This window comes from Telopea speciosissima, chromosome 11 (assembly GCF_018873765.1).
Source record: "Telopea speciosissima isolate NSW1024214 ecotype Mountain lineage chromosome 11, Tspe_v1, whole genome shotgun sequence".
Lineage (NCBI taxonomy): Eukaryota > Viridiplantae > Streptophyta > Magnoliopsida > Proteales > Proteaceae > Telopea > Telopea speciosissima.
This window is the reverse complement of record NC_057926.1, coordinates 11,601,585-11,621,089: the sequence shown is the minus strand read 5'-3', so window position 1 is coordinate 11,621,089 and position 19,505 is coordinate 11,601,585. Positions and strand designations below refer to the sequence as shown.

At 38.4% G+C, this 19,505-nt stretch overlaps 1 protein-coding gene across 1 annotated transcript in view; it reads right to left on the bottom strand.

Annotated features, from left to right (window-relative positions):
* Window positions 1-1,451: 1,451 nt before the first annotated feature.
* LOC122645844 (formin-like protein 18) overlaps window positions 1,452-19,505 on the bottom strand; it is a 36,055-nt gene continuing 18,001 nt past the window's right edge. Inside the window, exons 13-18 of the mRNA XM_043839239.1 lie at window positions 10,238-10,332; window positions 7,021-7,092; window positions 6,568-6,684; window positions 5,836-5,904; window positions 5,654-5,720; window positions 1,452-2,376 (exon numbers count right to left, since the gene is read on the bottom strand). Coding sequence (XP_043695174.1) covers window positions 2,099-2,376; window positions 5,654-5,720; window positions 5,836-5,904; window positions 6,568-6,684; window positions 7,021-7,092; window positions 10,238-10,332 — 698 coding nt within the window. The 3' untranslated portion in view covers window positions 1,452-2,098. The remainder of the gene's footprint in view (window positions 2,377-5,653; window positions 5,721-5,835; window positions 5,905-6,567; window positions 6,685-7,020; window positions 7,093-10,237; window positions 10,333-19,505) is intronic.

Genomic DNA, 19,505 nt, shown 5'->3' with positions numbered 1-19,505 from the left:
CTTGTTTCCAGAACAGGTTTACCAGGCGGGTAAAAAACGGTTTCTCAGCAAAGAAAATGAAAAAAACTGTGCTGGGAAAGAAAAAACTGTTCTGATGTTTCCCAGCACAGTTCCAGAACAAAAACACCTGGCAAGGTTATCAAGCGGGCCCTCTGTCTCTAGGGTTCTTCAACTCATCCATTGTAGAGAATGGAACACCAGTCTTATTTATCTGCTCTTTTCTCATAATATTATTGAACAGATTATTGTTGAAATAATATTATCATTTTCATGTGCTTTTCTAACACCTACAGAACCTTTGTCTCTAAGGGCCTTTTTGGTATCGTTTTTCATTTTCATTTTTTGACAATTTTTCATTTTTTCATGTGTTTGGTATCACTTATGAAACTTGTTTTTATTTCAAAAAAAATGAAAACACCCCCAAAATGATAATAGACTCAAGAGTCTATTATGGATTACGGCCTAAAACGTTTTTCTTTCATTTTTTCGTTAAGTTTAGGGCCCGCTTAATAATCTTTTTACTATTTCTGTAATGAGAAACAGTAAAAATAGTTTTTTTCCGTTTCTGTGCTGAAAAACAGCTTTTGTAGTGCTTGGTTTAAGGGTATTTTGAGATTTTAGAAATTTTGTACGTGCCACATCATCACTTAATGACATTTTTTAACGGTTAGGGTACAATTGATAGAATCTTGGGAAAACAAGGGAGGGCATATCATTATTCAAAACTTGGGTATTGGGTTGATATTATGGATACTTAGAGGGGAGGGGGATGATGTTTTCCCTAATAATAATCACTTTAACTAAATGAGAAAATAGCAAAGATCATCTTTCAACATTTTAAAGTAGAAAAACTGGTGCAACACTAGTTCAGGTCTATGCATTTCTTCCGGTTCCAATGGTTCTTGGGATCAGAAGAGATTCGGACGAATAAGCTATTGGATGGGTCAATTCCAATTCCTAGCAGGACAGTTCCAATCCAATTATCAGTTCTGGTCCAAAATTGATACCCTACGTCCCCTTCTCATTTTTCAATGCCTCCTCATAAGTTTTATTGAGTTCAGTTGCTAGAATTTCAAAAACTTTTTTATTTTTTATTGTTGAACTTGCCCATCCAAATTATGTTTTTCTTATCCCTGCATCTACATGGACTTAACCCACCCCAACCCCCCCCCCCTTTCTCATTTTTCAATGGCTCCTCATAAGTTTTATTGAATCCACTTGTTAGAATTTCAAAACTTTTTATTTTTTATTTTTGAACTTGTACAATCTTATATGTTATGTTAACTTAATCTAAAATTTAAACATGGCTGAATTATGATGTGGAAATGCCCACAAAATTAGCGCCCCAACAGTACACTAACCAAAAATTGACTGGGCACCGAAGGAAAAGCAAAACCATGAAGCAACTTATTTTTTTAAATCTTGCTACCCAAAATGTAAACACATAGAAAGGAAGGAAAAGATTACTTTTGGAACAATTAAAAAAGATATCAAGATGACATTTACATCACTATAATTCAAAAATATACATGAAAAAGTTTAATTGCAAAAAGAATAAAGAAATAATGTGATTCAAGGCCAAAAAGGAGACGGGAAAATTTTTTCTATCTCAGAAGCATTTTTACAAATGACGGAACATGAATATTTTACAACTCGCCTAGAAATCTGGAAAGGACTGCACCGACTCCCCCCTTCCCTGTTCCAAAAGACCAAAAACCAGATTTACATAATGGTGTGGAACAAAAGAACAGAAGAACATTTTCTTTCTTTTTCTTCTTTCTTTTTCTTTCTTCTTTTTTTTTTTTTCTTTCTCTTGGGTGGGCGGAGGGGGGAGCATGAAAGTTGCCTTTTAAAATACAGGTTCAGCCTTCATATTATGCGGCTCATCATAAATATCTCATCCCATCCCTTATGCCAAGTCATCAGATATTCATTCCCCTTGTTATCATCAACAATAGCCTATGTACTGCCATTATTGTTCTATCTTTCTCGATCCTATGGAGTGTTTTAGTGATGATGACGGAGAATGTAAAATTTCTGTCCAAGATGGGGAAATTTCTCAAGTTGATCAGTTGACTATCATATCAAGACCATCGAATCATTTGACGTTGCCACTCTCAATCGGAGTCCATACCAAGTGCTCTGATTCCTTTTTTGCACCAGCAGTTTTCATCTTTTCATTTTCTGCTTCCTTCTGTGATTTCTTCCTGTCAAGTTCAATCTGCAAACTTTCTGGTTCCTTTTTTGCACCACCAGTTTTCATCTTTTCATTTTCTGCTTCCTTTTGTGCTCTCTTCTTGTCAAGCTCAATCTGTTTACAGTTCTCCTCATGGGCCCGTCCAAACATCCTCACAAAGTTGAGTAGAGTAGAAACAACTGAAATGGCACATGAAAAGAAAGTGAAGACTTGAGAATAGATACATGCTTGGAAAGAAGTACAAAAGTAGACAGCCCAAAAACTATATAGGGCTTGACATTCAACAGGAAGACATTCAAAGGGAAATCTATACAGATGAAAATGATTGGACTGATCACCAAAGATGTTGCAGGATATTAAGTATTAACATTCAACAATAATATTGTGCCAATTTGACTGGGCCGTATAGGCCACACACCCACATATCCTAAGATCCCTCGGTCAACCAGATCCAATTCCTAGACACCTCAATAACGTACATTATTTTCCAGCTTTGCCATGGCTTCATGTCCATAAAAAATAGTAGAATGTTTTCAAAGGGCTCTACTCGACCATACATAAATCAAACTTATGATGCAGTTCTCTCCTACAGACTTCCCAATGAAACAGCCCAAAGGAATTAAGCTAAACAAGGAAAAGGCCGAGTCTCTGTTCCTCGTGTGAATTCAAAAGTCAACAAGTAACCTCCTATTACCCTTTTCCTAGCCTATTTGGGGTAAGCTTCATGACTCCTACTCCACCATTCCATGTCAAGGCACATCTCCCTGTTAACACATGTACCAACAATTTTCTTGATCATACATATACCTACAAATCCTTCCTCACTACCTGATGCAGTAGCACTGTCGTGGCTGGATGATGCAGGTTTATCACCAAACTAGGCTTCTTTCCTTAGAAATAAATCTAGGGTTGGGTTATAGACATGTTGGGCCTTTGGTCCTGTGGGTTTACTATGTAATAGGTCGTTTTTATGGACCTAAAGCTAGGGTACATAAGTTGCATATGGGATTAGTCCTATACTTAGTTTATTTTTATGTTTTAGTGTTTTAAATTGAACCGGTTGAACCACTGGTCCAAATTAAGTAATTTTAGAATATTCTTTTAGAATAGAATCTTCTTAACTTAAGTTTTATTTTAGGGTCCACAACTCTACACGAATTTTAGAGAGGGAGTGTTTTGTATTTAGACTCAGCCAAGGATTAAGGATTTCCTGTTTTTAGGTTGTATAGGAATTTAGGCCTTTGGCCATTACAAATAAAGGCAAACCACGGGGCTCCTTTTTACCTCACTATTTTATGAAATCTGCTCTTGCAAACTGCTGAAACCTTCTTCTATTGAAGATCTGCTTTATGTGTGTGATCAAATCTGGTGGGATTGATGTGTGATCCAATCGACTCCTTGCGGTGTGAAGCCCGGGTGGTTCGTTGGTGGGATTGGTGTTTGATCCAATTGACACTCTGAGGTGTGAAGCCCGAGTGGTTCCTCTCAAGTTCTACTTTCAAGTTCAAGTTCAAGATCTGATTTTTATTCAAGTTCAAGTTCAAAGATTCAATTTTTATTCAAGTTTCATCCTCAAACAAACTGCTGCCAAGAGTAATCTGCTACTACAGTAAGTTTGAGACATCCCCAACCCCATCCTTCTTCTATCCTCTACAACCCCCACTCTAGTTTTCCTCTTCGTTATTTTCAGTTTTCCCATACCCTAAATTCCCCCACAGACCTAACCAGCCATCAGAACTTCATCAAATTTCAACCACAACACCCCCTGTCTATAAGGAGAACTCGATCTCCCTTGCTGCCCATCCCAACCACTGAAACCCTAATTTCCCCCATCTCAAATCAAAACCCAAAACCCTAATTTCTGCCCAGCCCAAACCAACCGTCAGAACAGTCTACAAATCTGACCGATTATCTCTCATACCCTCCTAAGAAAACCATTCAAGTTTGGTTAACTTCTGTTGAGCCAAACCCTAGAAATCCATATTTTCCTCTTTTCCAAAACCCGAAACCCTAATCCTAACTTGCTGCCCATTCAAGTTTACACACTTCCGCCCATCAAAACATCTCAGGACCTTCACTGATAGACTCCCCTACACCTGCCTAGCATAACCAACACCTCAAACCCTAACTCTATTTTTTACCAAAAATCATATTTTTCCCTATTCGGACTACCAGTTCATATCAGATCCTGGTGTACTGGCTCCTAGTTGGTCTTGTACCAATCTAGGACTACACTACAGGACCAACACAACCGAATCTGGAAACTGAGACCAAAGCAGTACTGACCCAACCCAGGTTTTTGGACCAACAAGATATTGGGGATAATTTTGTAAACTTCTATTTATCATATTGGGGTAGATTACGTAGGAAATAGGAGATGGAGTTTGAGTTCAAGTTAGTTTCAGTTTTACAATCCAGTTAAGAACATTTTTTTATTTTTATATGCTAGGATGCATCCATCGATTTTTCCAGATTTGGAATGAATTAAATAGTTTGAGTTGTTATGTGGTTCGACTGTGGCCATGTGACTTTCTGAACCTTTCCCTTCGATCCAACCTTTTCTCCCTTATCAGGTACTACTCTCCTTTCCCTCTTTCCGTTCCTTCTGATCTATTCCTCTTGTTCTTGTCGTTTCTTCTCCTTCTTCCCCCTCCCGGTTTAGTCTTGGCGGAATTCCGGTTTTCTGAACAATTTCCTACCAACCTGTTTCTGCCATAACTCATTTGATGCCCTCTGGTTTGACTTTATATATTTGGTTTTTCTATCAAACATCCTTTCTTGCAATCCAATATTAGTCGATTGTTAATCTATTCATATTATGAGATTTATATATTCCCTGCTCCGTTTTTTGGTTTCACTGCAAGTGTTCTATCACAGGATTTTGAATCCTATTATTTAGATATTGGCTGGCTTTGGATTAGATACTAGGTTTATGATATTCCATACCTTAGTGTTCAATCAAAGTGAGATATGTTCTATCATAAGGTTCGGGAAGAAGACCTGGTGTTGCTCTTTTGTCACCATCTTTTCGTTTTTCCTAAAATATCCCTCTTTCTATTCTTAATTCTGTTACCCTTGTGCTTTAATTGCTAACTCCTATCTTATGCCATCCTTCTTTATCTTCCTAAATAGACCTTAAAAACTCGTTAATTACAAAACTGCCATCAGCCTCATTGTTTGAGTTGTCTAACACTTGGGTAAGCCTATGAGCGATCCAAACCAGGGCTTTCAAACCTCGGATTGCTTCGCAACCTCATACAAAGTAATGGGGGCTTGATTTAAAGCCAAGGATATAGGAATTGGATTGACCAACCGCCAAAACCGATCCATTCTCCCAATCCATGTTGGAAGCATGTGAAACTGAAAGTAGCATATTCATTAATGCTTCTCTGTCACTCTTTTGGACTCCTAATTATAATAGCAGTTCAGATTGATCAAAACTAATAGATGAAATACCTTGCTCAAATGGACAACGAGCCGGATCTTCTCCAAAATAAAGGGCCAATGCATCAGCATTCCTACCCTGTAAGACATTTAACTCCGAAAATATGTTATGCAATTAATAAAATGGAGAAAAATCATGCAACATGATTGGAAAGTTCAAATTCTACTCTTTTGAGGGAAAAATAGAAACATACCACCCCAGCATATAGTGAAGCCAAAGACCTAACATCAGCTTCAGCAACAATAAGAAACTCTTTCAAAGTCTGCAAAAATAATAAAATTTTGATTAGAAGGACAAAAGGGGGGAAATACCACATGCACATAGAGGGACATATGGTTCTTCTATATCGTATTAACAATCGAAATATGGTCGAAAGAACATATGGTTCTCTTTTTTTCCCTGATCAAATATAAAAGGTAGTAGTTAAAAAATAAAAATAAAAATTAAAAAAAACCCGACATAAAACATCCAACTTCTGAAGTCAATTAAGAATAATTAGTATTAGGTGTACGTCCTCGGATGCTTAGTTTCTAATACAACTAAACCTCCAAATTCTGAAGTCCCCATCTCGGAATTTAAATATCCAAGTCTAGATTAAGTACAGTGCTTACTATATTTAATTTATATCCACAACTGAAATCTGTCAGGGTTATTTTTAATTAATCATACTTCATCCATAGGAGATCATACATGCAAACTAATCAACATCAAAAATTAAAATCAACAGACATATTCAAACTTTGAAGGCCATTAGCTAAAAACGGTTCAGATGAAGAATGCTCAATCATAAAAATCCAAGAAATATAACATGTTCTACAAGCAATAGTCAATCAACAAGGATGCAGGATTCAAGGAGGACCTCATCAACAAGAGATGAGAATTCGATAATGAGAGACAGAGTATCTCATGGGAAAAGAGGGTTTACCTTGCGAAAAATTTCTGATACAGGCCCATCATTTTCAGAGGCAGTCAATTCCTGTTCAACCTTCTCCAATCCTTTGCTAATGGCTTGCATCTCCTCTGCCAAATATTTCAATTGTATCTGTAAAGAAATCAAGAAGTTGAATCAGCAGGTGGTAATTGTATTGTCTATGACCCTATTACAATCTCTCCCACAAATTAATGCCGTGGAGGATAAAATGGAGTTTATGGCATAGAATTAAGTATGAAAACTTGTTGAATTGCCATAGAGAGCCTCCACCGTGGGGTGTAATAGGTTTTTTAAAATCATAAGAGATTACAATGGCAATATAAAGAGATACAAAACCCAACTTGTAGCAAAAAGGTTTAATCAAAGGATGATATGGATAAGAAAGAAAACCCTTTCCCCATTTCAAGAAAAGATTCCCTATGAATTGTCATGGCACGACAAGAATACCTTTGATGATGCTTCCAAGCTCACGAGGTCTTTTTGAAAATCTAGAAGTTCCGGTAGCTTATCAGCAAGAACCTACAGCTTGCCAGAAAGGAAAAGATGAAAAATCATTGTATTGCATGAAAACTCTGTAGAGAGAATTATTAAGGAAGCTCCAAGCCCGAGAATGATAAAGAAACAGAACATATTTTTTCTTACAACAACATAATAGGAGTAGTTAATTTTTTTTTTGTTTTTTGAGGGAGTAATTTCAGTCCAAATGTAGTTTGGATTGATGATAGGGAGATCCCTTTGTGTGATCATTTTTTATATCTAGGTTCAACTATAAATAATGGATAAATTAAAAAAAATGTTGCAAATAAAATCATAAAAAGGTGGATGAAGTGGAGAAGTTGTTCTAGAGTGACGTGTGATCAACACGTTTCAATAAGACCCAAAGAAAAATTTTATAGTGCTGACATCATAGTTGGCAAGGTGATTTACAAAAATAAAGGTGATATACAGAGCTGTAATAACTATAAAGGCATAAATTTAATGAGTCATACTATGAAATTATGGGAGAGGGTTATTGAAACCCACGTGAGACAAGAAACTACTATTACGGAGAACCAATATGGTTTTCTGCACGGAAGATCCACGACGGAAGCTAACTACCTAATTAGGAGACTTATGGAAATATTTTGAGATTGCAAGAAGGATCTCCACATGGTTTTTATTGACCTCAAAAAAGCCCATGACAGAGTCCCTAGAGAGTTAATCTGCCAAGTACTAGAGAAGAAAAGTGTTTCAAGTAAATATGTGAACATAATTAAATATATGTATGATGGTGTGGTGACAAGTATAAGAACTGTGGGGGCCCAAGGTAGTGAATTTCTAATTACAATTGGGTTATATCAAGGATCAGCTTTAAGCCCTTATTTGTTTGCGCTAATCATGGATGATTTAACTAGAGACATTCAAAATGAGATTCCTTGGTGTATGTTTTTTGTTGATGATATTGTTTTAGTGGATGAGACAAAAGTTGGGATTAACGCCAAATTAAAGTTATGTAACCTTGGAATCAAAAGGTTTTAAGATAAGTAGAACAAAGACAAAGTTTATGGCGTCTAACTTTGGTTACACTAGGATGGATAATGAGGTGGTGAAAATTGATAAGAGGGAGATTCCAGAAAGTGATTATTTTAGGTATCTTGGCTCAATCATAAATAAAGAAGGATGAATAGGATGGATGAAGTGGAGGCGATAGAGAGGATGATGTTTCACAATGAATTAAAATAGGATGGATGAAGTGAAGAGGCGTTTCCGGCGTGTTGTGTGATCGGCGAATTCCATTAAAACTCAAAGGATGCGACCAGCAATAATTTATAGTGCAAAATATTGGGCAATTAAGAAACATCATATAGATAAACACAGTGTAGCGAAGATGAGGATGTTGAGATGGATGAGTGGCAAAACTAGGAAGGATAAAATAAGAAATGATGATATTAAAGCTGGTTTGGGAGTAGGTCCGATACATGTTAAGCTATGAGAAAGTCATTTGAGGTGGCGTGGCCATGTTTAACGGAGGCCTTTGGATGCTCTAGTACGGAGAAGTGATTTGACTCAGATTGAAGGAACTAAAAGAACCAGGGGCAGACCTAAAATGACCTTAGGAGAAGTGGTGAGGAAAGACATGCATAGCTTAGGCCTTGTTTCAAGTATGACCTCAAATAGAGCTGATTGGAGGGCCAAGATCCATGTAGCCGAGCCCATTTAGTTGGGATAAGGCTGAATTATTGTTTGTTATATCATAGTTGTCAAGGCAACTAGGCGACCCAAGGCATCGGAGGGGCCTAGATGTCAAGGTGATCCAAGAAGATGCATAGGCATCCCCAAGAAGGCGTCCAACAAGGGCACCTGGACGCCTAGGCGACGCCTTGACAACTATGGCTGATATAAGACCAACAATCATGTATGGAGGTGCATGCTAGACGATAAAGAAAAATAAAATATGTTGAGCCGATATGAGGAAGTTGAGATAGACAAGTGACAATAAAAATAAGAACAAACACATTTAATGAAATTTAGGAGTCGCAACAGTAGGGCCCCGTTTGTTTGACAGGGACTTAGATGGGGTGGGAGAATTGGGGTGGAAAAGTGCTGATGTGGCACTTCAAAATCCCAACCCAACCTTGTTTATTTAACCTGGGGTGGTGAACTTACAAAAGCTCAGGGAACAGGATTAAATGCTTTGTCTGCTGACATGACACTTGAAAATCCCACCCCTATACTATCCAAAGTCCCACAAAAAACAAAGGACTTTGGTTACTGTTCATGGGAAAAGTAAAACCTCACCCCCGTTCCCCAACCCACTACACTGTGGGACCCAGTCCCACAATATTCCCACCCCATTCTTCTTGTCAAACAAATGGGGCCTAGGAGATAACTGGAGGGAAGTTGTTTGAGATGGTTTCACATCTACAATAGAAGTCATTCAATACACCGGTAAGGAGTGGTATGGTGTAGATTAGTGGAGAGCAGACCAAAAATAAAGATATATTTGGCATTGGGTAATTGCTTCAAATAGAGATCAATGATAAAACAAGAATAATGGATATAGGCTTTATTTAGTTAAGATGGGTTCAGCCATTTCTTTATCATTTTTTGGGTTTATTATTGGCAGCAAAATTGCATTGTATTATATCTAGAAGCAACTTAGATACACTTTGTAGATGAGAGATATATAAAGCAACATACAATATAACAATAAGTAGATAGGTCATAGATCTGTACGAAACAAAGAGTACCTTGACAGCATCACAGCAAGCAAGTAATTCATTAACTTGTTTGACAAATCAAGTACGAGAGGCTTTTAAATAGATTTTGCAAAACCAGATTTTTTTAGTTCTTGAGGGTATTAAATTCTATCCCAGTTCCTTCTACAAGAAAACCAGAGGAATTTTGCATGCCTTTCTACAAGCACAACGTGGATTTTGTATATACTATCTTAACATACAGAAACATGACTAGGCATGTACAAATAACTCAATACATGTTGGCAGAGATGTACAAAGATGCATCGGTAAACACTTGAAACTTAAGATAAAAATAACAATCAAATTGACTTTATTTTATGCCATATATACAAGTCAACTAAAATAAAAGTTAGTTTATTTGATGTTATAGTAACAGGCAACCACTCTGGAAGAACAAATAATAGCCAAGATAAAAAAAGTTTTACCTTACAAAGATAATGCATCAAAGTTATCTTGTTATTCCTGGCACGTGTATCAGTGAGTTTAAGGAGGCTATCCAATCTAAATCCAACGGCAGAACCTACAGGCATTAGACTAACTTAGCACAAAGACAAAGCATGCAGGGGGGGGGGGGGGGAAGACAAAGCATGCAGGAAAAAAAATATACATGGGCTAGAGGGTATTGCATAGAACAGAGATGTGAACATGTTAGGTCGAACAACAAGCACATGCAAGTATGTACACATGACTGGAAATTAACTCCATAGTAATCAGGGATTCATATTAGCAATCTGTAAACAGAAAGAAGCAAGTTTTGCTGATGAGACATAACAGTGTTGAAATTCAACCCCAAGGGAGAAGCTCAGTTGGCAAAGGACCATACCTGAGGAAGCCAGAGATCCTGAGTTCAACTCTTCTCCACCCATGGAGCTACCCAACTGAAAGTGGTTTAATGGTTCTTGTCGGTGGATGGGCCCTAGTCTTTCTGGTTCATGTGTGTTGTGGGTCTTACATGGACCAAGGGTTACCCAGTCTACCCACAAAAAATAATGGTGGGCCAGGGTACATCATTACCCAAAAAAAAGTGTTGGAATTGCTTTGTGGACCTCGAGAACAATTTTGAAAAAGGACAGAGATGGCACTCCAATGAGACCACATCATGGTTCGAGAACTCACGAGATCTAGCCCAGTTTCTCAGTATTTCAAATTCCCGAGTCGAGAACACATACGCATCTTTTTTTTACAATTTCTCGCCGAGATATCGGCAAGATCTCGAGATCTCGGTCTCGGTTTCGGATATGGTTTTGACCCATTTTCTTTACCCATTCTTGACCCATCTACCCCATTTAAAACTACCTAACCTGGACAAAACTCGCATATCTCGGCGAGTTCTGTCCTAAGGCTCTAAAACTTAGAAAAAAACACCTCCCACCTCCATTTTCTTCTTCTTTGCTTCAAATTTTAGATGGATTGCATGGTTTCAAGTGTGATTCAACTACTAAATTGAAGATTCAACTCCAATATTGCAAGAATCATCACATATTTGAAGATTTTTCAAAGGTATTCCCTCTTTTCCCCAAATCTATTTTTTTCAACAAAATTTGTGCAATCCTTGATAGATTCATGTGATTTTGAGATATGTTAAACAACTTTGGCTGATCTATCACTTGATGGAGTCGGAATTATTTTTCTGTTATTAATTTTTTTATTATAATTTCTGAAAAACTAAATGATTTTTTTGAAAAAAATGGGATGAATAGTGATTGTTTGGAAATGATTTTCATATATGTTGAACAATTTTGGATGCTCTACAGCCTCATAGATCAGTTTTTTATTTTCACCCATTAAAAAAATTATTTTAATTTTCAGATTTAATAAAAATATTATTAAAATTAAAAATATATATATATAATATTAAGGAAAAATACTTTTTTTTTTATGAAAAATTATGTACAACATATGTACATAATGTTCAACTTCAAATGGTGTCAAATACATCATTATATTATATTTTTCTTATACTTTAAGGTATAAATATTTTTAATAAAAATTCTAAATATTATTTTTAATTAAGAAATAAATACTAAGGTTAGGGAATAAATAAGAGATAGTTATTTTATAGTTCTAGTAGCTTGACATTATATTTAACAGTTATGAATAGCATACTTTAAGTCTTGAATACGTTACTTTAAGTGAACCATGGTTATTAATACATGCTTTTTTATTTAACAGTGTAAAATATAAGACATTTTGTACACAATGTCTGAATATAGCATGGCAACATGGAGTCCCGATGTCCGAAGACAAAAAGAAATCCAAATGCAATTATTGTGGAAAGTTGCTATCTGGAGGAGCCACCAGGTTAAAGCAACATTTGTCTGGTACAGGCAAGGATGTTGCCTCATGCCCAAATGTTCCTACCCAAGTGAACTGGCAATGGCACAACACTTGAAAGGAGGAAGAATAAAGAAAGTTGAGAGGGAAAGAATGCAACAACAGTTTGATGAGGCAGTACTAGAGAGGCCTGATGTAGAGGTCCGTGGAGGAGATGATATTAAATTTAGGCCTCTACCTAGTGAGTTTCAATCAGAGACTGAATGGAGAATTTACCAGCAGACTTGGCAGAGAGTAGACAAAGTTTACATTTTGAGAATGTGAGAAGATATGAGCAGGCAAGAGGAGCTAGTGGATCTGGCTCAGCTGCACCAGAGCAAGAAGATGAGAGGAGGAAAAGCACTGGGACAAAAAATATACCACAGCCCCCAACCTGACCACGAGCACATTATCCAGATTCCATTTTTTAACAGGATCCAACAATTTTTAGGCAACAAGATGCCTACCAGCCAACCATCCCGCAAATGTTTGGTGGTAAACATGAGGAAGCACGGAAAGCCTTCAGCAAGTTCATGCTTTACCATGGCATTCCTTGACGCTGCAGGAAGGGCTGGCCTAGGATGGAAGGGGCCTTCACCACATGAATTATATAATGTATATTAGCCTCAAGAGGTACAGGAGCTGAAAGAATATATTGATGGTTTAAAGCCAATGTGGGAGACATATGGGATTACTCTTATGGCTGATGGTAGGACTGGACCTACTAGACTGTCCATTATAAATTTCATGGTGAGTTGCAATGGGAAGACTGTATTCTTGAAGTCTGTCAATGCATCAAAGCATGTAAAGGATGCATCATACTTGTATAAGGAGTTGAAGCAAGTGGTGGACAAGGTAGGAGCAAAGAACGTTATCCAAATTGTGACGGATAACGATTTCAACTTTAAAAAGGCTGGAGAAATTGATGAATAAGAACAGTAAGAGGATCCGGCTCTTTTGGACTCCATGTGCAGCACATTTTATTAACTTAATGCTGAAGGACATGGGGAAAAAAATTTTGGTGGTGGGTGTGGTAAATAGGGCAAGACAAGTGACAAATTTTATGTATAACCATGGTTATACGTTAGCCTTGTTGAGGGAAAAATGCAATGGAGATTTAGTGAGGCCTGGTGTCAATCAATTTGCTACCAATTACATTGCATTGAAGAGCTTTTAGACGAAGGTGATAGGTCTGAGGTCTATGTTTGCAAGTGAATAATCGGTTGGTTAGCAAGGTTCTAGGTCAAAAGAAGGGAGGGCAGCACAACAGACCATTGCAAGTGACGGATTCTGGAAGGACTTACATAAAGTGGTTGCCATGTGGTTGCCATATTAGACCCAGTGGTGGCAATACTGAGGATGGTTGATACAGAGAATAAGCCTACCTTGGCCCACATTTATGTTGCCATTCAAAAAATGAAGGAAATGGTTAGAGCTGCTATACCTCGAAGTGCAAAGTCCTACATTAACATCATTGATAAGCGGCGGGAGAAGCACTTGAGTCATCCATTGCATAAAGTTGGTGAGTTCAACATACTTTACACTTTAAATGTTAAAACTTTATTACATTTACATATTCAAAACCCAAAGGCATTAAGTCACTAACAAATTATATTTATGGTGTCTACTTTACCAGCATACTATTTGAATCCAAAGTATCAGTATTCCCATGATCTTGGGCGAGACACAGATTTGTTAGTGGCAGTTCAATCTGTTATTGAGAAGTTAGAGCCCAATCCAAAGATACAAGCTACTTGCAATGATGAGGTGAGAGTATGGGACTTTGGTACTTTGGTAGTTAGTTTATGAATGTAATTACTAAATAGAAAATATTAATGCCTCTAACAATGTTTGAAATTTAAAATGAAAATAGATCAAATACTTCAGAGAGGCCTCAGCAAGTTTCAATCGACAAGCTGCAGTGGAGGGTAGACAAAAGTCAAACCCTGATAGGTGGCATGATATTACATTTATGAATTATAATTTTATCCCTTTAGAATGTACATATTCTTAATATTCTATATTTGTAATGCAGTCGACTAGTGGATGCTTTATGGTACAAGTTCACCTAACATGAGGAAGGTAGCAGTGAGAGTGCTCTCACAAACTTGTTCATCCTCCGGATGCGAGCGCAACTAGAGTACATTCTCATTGATACATTCAAAGAGGTAGAACAGGTTAGGTAGCGAACGACTGGAGCAGCTTGTGTATGTGCACTACAATATGAGATCAAGGATGAGGCACATACGTGAAGGAATTGAAGCCAATGACAAAGAACCCATTGAACTGTCCAACATTTTCCAGGAGGACTCTGATGATGATGAGGATCCCTTATTCCAGTGGGTGAGGGATCGTGGTACACCCGATATGGATCAGCCTGGGGGTAGGCCCGACCCCACCATTGCGTCTGTAACCGGTACTGATGTTGACGACTATATGTCGCAAGAGGGGCATATACATTCAGACTCACCGAGACTTTTTTAACCTGCTGATGATGATGATGGTGGTGATGATGACAGAGGTGATGGTGGTGATGGTGGTGGTGGTGGTGGTGGTGGTGGTGGTTATTATGATGATCGTCATAAGGGAATGCGCGAGCAGTACCAGTGTGAAGTGGGAACGCAAGAGGACCCTGTGCTTTTCACAGGTGAGTCTCAGTTTACGCATGCCACTCAAGATCAAGACCATGGTGGCCCACACTAAAACATACAACAGAAAGAAGGATCGCAAACACTCACATGCTCAGGATGATGACAACAGTATGAACACCATGCTTGCAAGTTTCGGAAGCATGAGTATAAATACTACTAGTGAGCATTCATGGCATTCATCTCAGCATTGACTATGGCCAGGAGAACACCGGTTCTGAATATAGTGGCTATGGTCAGTTTGGGCAGTCAACAGTTGAGTTTGACAATCAAAGCACTGGGTCAGGTTTTGGGTACATATTCCCAGTCCCAAACCAACCATACACGCCTCAAACTTAATATGACAGTAGCAGTGGATCTCACACCTCATACCAACAGCCTCCCATGTACCCTAGGATAGGGAGTTTGGTATATGTTGATGACAACACTTATATGGAGGTTATGTCACACTATGCGCAACACTTTAGTAATTCTATGACATGGGAATTCTTTGTGGATCAATATGGGGAAGAATTCATTACTCGAACACATTTTACGTAACAAATTCAGAGAAGATTGATGTAATGTACTTTTTATTTGAATGTTTTGATTAATATGTACTACATTGAATGTTTTGACTGCTAATTTGCTATGTATTACTAAGTTATGTGTAGAGTAGGTTGTTTTAGTATGACTCATCGCCTACCAACCTATGGTCCAAAGTGAAACTCATATTTGGACTTGTTTTTTGGGAAATCTGGGCATGCCATTGTGTTTAAATGGCCTGAAATAGGCTGAGTACCAAGTTTCAGACCCAAAATATGTGTAAAACCCATCGAGTTGGGGGTCCGAGTCAAAAAAAAAAAAAATGCAATAACTCGCCGAGATCTAGCCGAGATCTCGACTCGTCTCGGTTTTTGGCTGGGCCGAGATGCCTCCGAGACCCAAGTTTTCGAAACTTGGACCACATGCTTCCTAACATCAACATCTTTCAATATGGCAATCCAGTCCAGTAGGACCCTGCCAATTAGCCAGAGAAGTTTCTCTTTCCTGTCTTGTTATCTAAAAAGTAAAGAATGTTGAAAGTTGTGATTGATGGGTGAAAAAGCAGTAGTGTGTTCTTAAAACATCTTGCCTAGGAACCACACAGCCAAACTTTGGTTGATGTTGCTTGGTTTTCTTATAGACCTACAACTACAACGACAACGACAACTCAGCCTTACCCTAACTAAATGTGGTCGGCTACATGGATCCCTCCACACACACACACAAAAGGAAAGGAAAGTAAGAGGGATGAAGAGTAAAAATGAAGAAATGGGATAAGAAAAGGGAATGATGGAAAATGGAAAATGAAAAATGAAAGTAGAGGAAAAAGGATAGCACAGGAAATCAGGAAAATCTCAGTTACATGGTATCGATAACATGGACTCTTGCCCTCTAATAGTATTTGAGGTCATACTTGGCACAAGACCCAGACTATGCATGTCATTCTTCACAACCTCACCTATGGTCATTTTAGGCATGTCCCTACCTCTTTCAGCTCGTTCAATCGGCATCAGATCACTCCTCCTTACTGAGGCATCCCCAGGCCTCCTTTGCACATGGCCAAACCACCTCAGACGACATTCATGGAGCTTTTCACTAATCGGGGCAACTCCCACATCAGCTCTAATATGTTTGTTCCTCACTTTATCCCTCCAAGTTTTGCCGCGCATCCATCTTAACATCCTCATCTCTGCAACACATAGCTTCGCTATATGGCACTTCTTAACTACCCAACATTCCGCCCCATACATCATAGCTGGTCAGATAACAGTCCTATAGAACTTTCCTTTCAGCTTTAAAGGAATGTGTCGGTCACACAATACTCCAGTCACACCTCTCCACTTCATTCAGTGCACTTTAATTCTTCGTGAAACATCATCATCTATGTCACCTTCTTCGAGTATGATAGACCCCAAATATGTGAAATAGTCACTTGACAGTGTCACTCTCCCCTCAATTTTCACCATGTCATCATCCATCATAGTGTGACTAGAGTTACACCTCATATACTCCGTCTTTGATCTACTAATCTTAAAGCCTCTCGCTTCCAAGGTAGATCTCCACATCTCTAACTTAGCGTTAATCCATGCTTTTGTCTCATCCACCAAAACAATATAATTGGCGAAGAGTATACACCACGGTACCTCGTCTTGGATGTTCTTAGTTAATTCATCCATGATAAGCGCAAGCAAATACAGGCTTAGGGTTGATGCTTGATGCAACCCAAGCGTAACTGGGAATTCCTTTCCCTGGCCTCCAATAGATCTCACACTAGTCACCACACCATCATACATATCTTTAATTATCTCTATATATTTACTCGACATCCCTCTCTTTGCAAGAACATGCCGGATTAAATCTCTAGGGACTCTGTCATAGGCTTTCTCCAGGTCAATAAAGACCATATGGAAATCCTTCTTGCTAGCTCTACATCTTTCCATGAGCCTCCTCAGTAGGTAGATAGCTTCTGTCATGGATCTACCTGGCATAAACCTAATTGATTCTTCGAGATATGAGTCCCTCTTCTCAAATAGGCTTCAATAACTTTCTCCCAAAGTTTTATAGTATGAATCATTAGTTTTATGCTTCTATAGTTATTGCAGCTCTAGACATCAACTTTATTTTTGTAGACTGGAACTACAATGCTTCGCCTCCAATCATCTAGCATTTTCCTTGCGATCATAACCTTGTTAAATACCTTGGTTAACCAATATACCCCACAAACTCCTAGGGCCTTCTATACTTCAATTAGGACCTCATCCGGGCTGGTGTTTTGCCTACTTTTATCTGTCTTTAGGCTTCTTTAACTTCCACCACACCAATCTTTCGTCCATATCTATGATGTGTGGTGTCTTAATGAATAATGAAGTTAACCGATTCAGTCATATTCGAACTATCTCCATTTAAAAGATTACAAATATACTCATCTTACCTCCTCACAATGTCCTCATCCCTTATCAATACTCTTCCATCCTCCCTTTTTATACATCTCACTTGGTCGAAATCTCTACTCTTCCTTTCTCTCATTTTAGCTATTTTATAAATAACTTTTTCCCCCTTCCTTTGTGTTTAGATTAATATAGAGCTCCTTATATTTCCTCGCCCTAGCCATCCCCACCATCTTCCTAGCCTCATTTCTAGCCTCATTAAACCTCTTTTCATCCTCTGTTTCTTTAGTCCGTTGTCATGTCTTAAGCCTCTTTTCTTAGTCTGGATGGCTGCTTGGACCTCTTCATTCCACCACCAAGTCTCCCTAGGGACCTGATGCCTACCCTTTGCTTCCCTTAGCTCTTCTTTCACAACCCTCTTAATATAAGTCATCATCTCGTTCCACATCTCATTGATGTCTCCCTCAAAGTTCCACTTTCCATGTTTGACCATATTTTCAGTAAATGTGCCTAGGGACTTCCCTTTTAGTCTCCACCATCTTATCTCAGGGTATATAGGTTCCCTCCTCCTACGCTTTTGTGTACTGAGGCACATATAGAAGATCACCAGTCAATGTTGGGTGGCTAGACTTTCCCTAGGAATAACCTTACAATCCTTACACAACATTTTGTCTGCCCTTCTAGTTAGGAAGAAATCTATTTGATTGGTACGAATCCTACTTTTGTAATTAACTAAGTGTTCCTCTCTTTTTTCAAAGAAAGTATTCACAATGGATAGATCATAAGCTACCGCAAAGTCTACGATTGAAGTCCCCCCCCTCATTCCTCTCCCCAACTCCGAAGCCTCCATGAACACCTTCATAGCCTCTACAATCGCTCCCAACATGGCCGTTCAGGTCACCTCCAATAATAATCGTTTCATCTTGACCAAAACCCTACACTAACTCATCCATGTTGTCACAAAATTGGCGCTTACTACTTTCATCCAGTCATATCTAGGGTGCATATGCGCAAACAATATTGACAACCTCTTTCTTCAACACTAGCTTGATGGATATAATTCTATCACCCAATCTTTTGACCTCCACTACATTTTTCTTTAGATCTTTATCTGCTATTATCCCCACTCTGTTTCTATTATTTTGGTCTCCCGAATACTAAAGTTTGAAGTCGTCCAACAATTTAGCTTTGTCACCCTTCCATCTAGTCTCTTGGATACAAGCTATATTAATCCTTCGTCTCCTCATAAAATCTATCAACTCCAAGCTCTTACCCATTAAGGATCCAATGTCCTAGGAAGCCAATCTAATCCTGAATTTCTTATAGACCTAATTTATATAAAAATGACAACAAAAAAATAATAATAATAAACCACAGATATAAAATCTCAGAAGCTAGAAAAAGAGGCCGAGTCCTGGCTTCCTTGTGATTACAGGACATAGGGCCAACTTTAACAAGATCCGTTGAATACATGGTTATCCAGAGAATCCCCAAGGAGAAGGGCAGTCTCAACCTGCCAAGCCAGCCATATTCATGGAAGAGAATCCCTATGCTGAAGGCTTCAAATACCTCCAGGATCGTAATAAAAGCAAGGATCCAAATCTCAGGATCCAGGATTTGATCAGACTCCCCCAATTCCTAACTGGATCAGCAGACCCCACCTGATCCTGGCTTAGCCAAGGTGTAAATAGTGTGGGTTAAGCTGGTCAGTCATGTTTTCAGGGGTATAATATTGTATCAGTGGATTTGTCTCTGCCTACAGATTGACCAACCCAACCAATCCAATCCCGTTATTTGAAACCATGAAACAGGACTTTTGC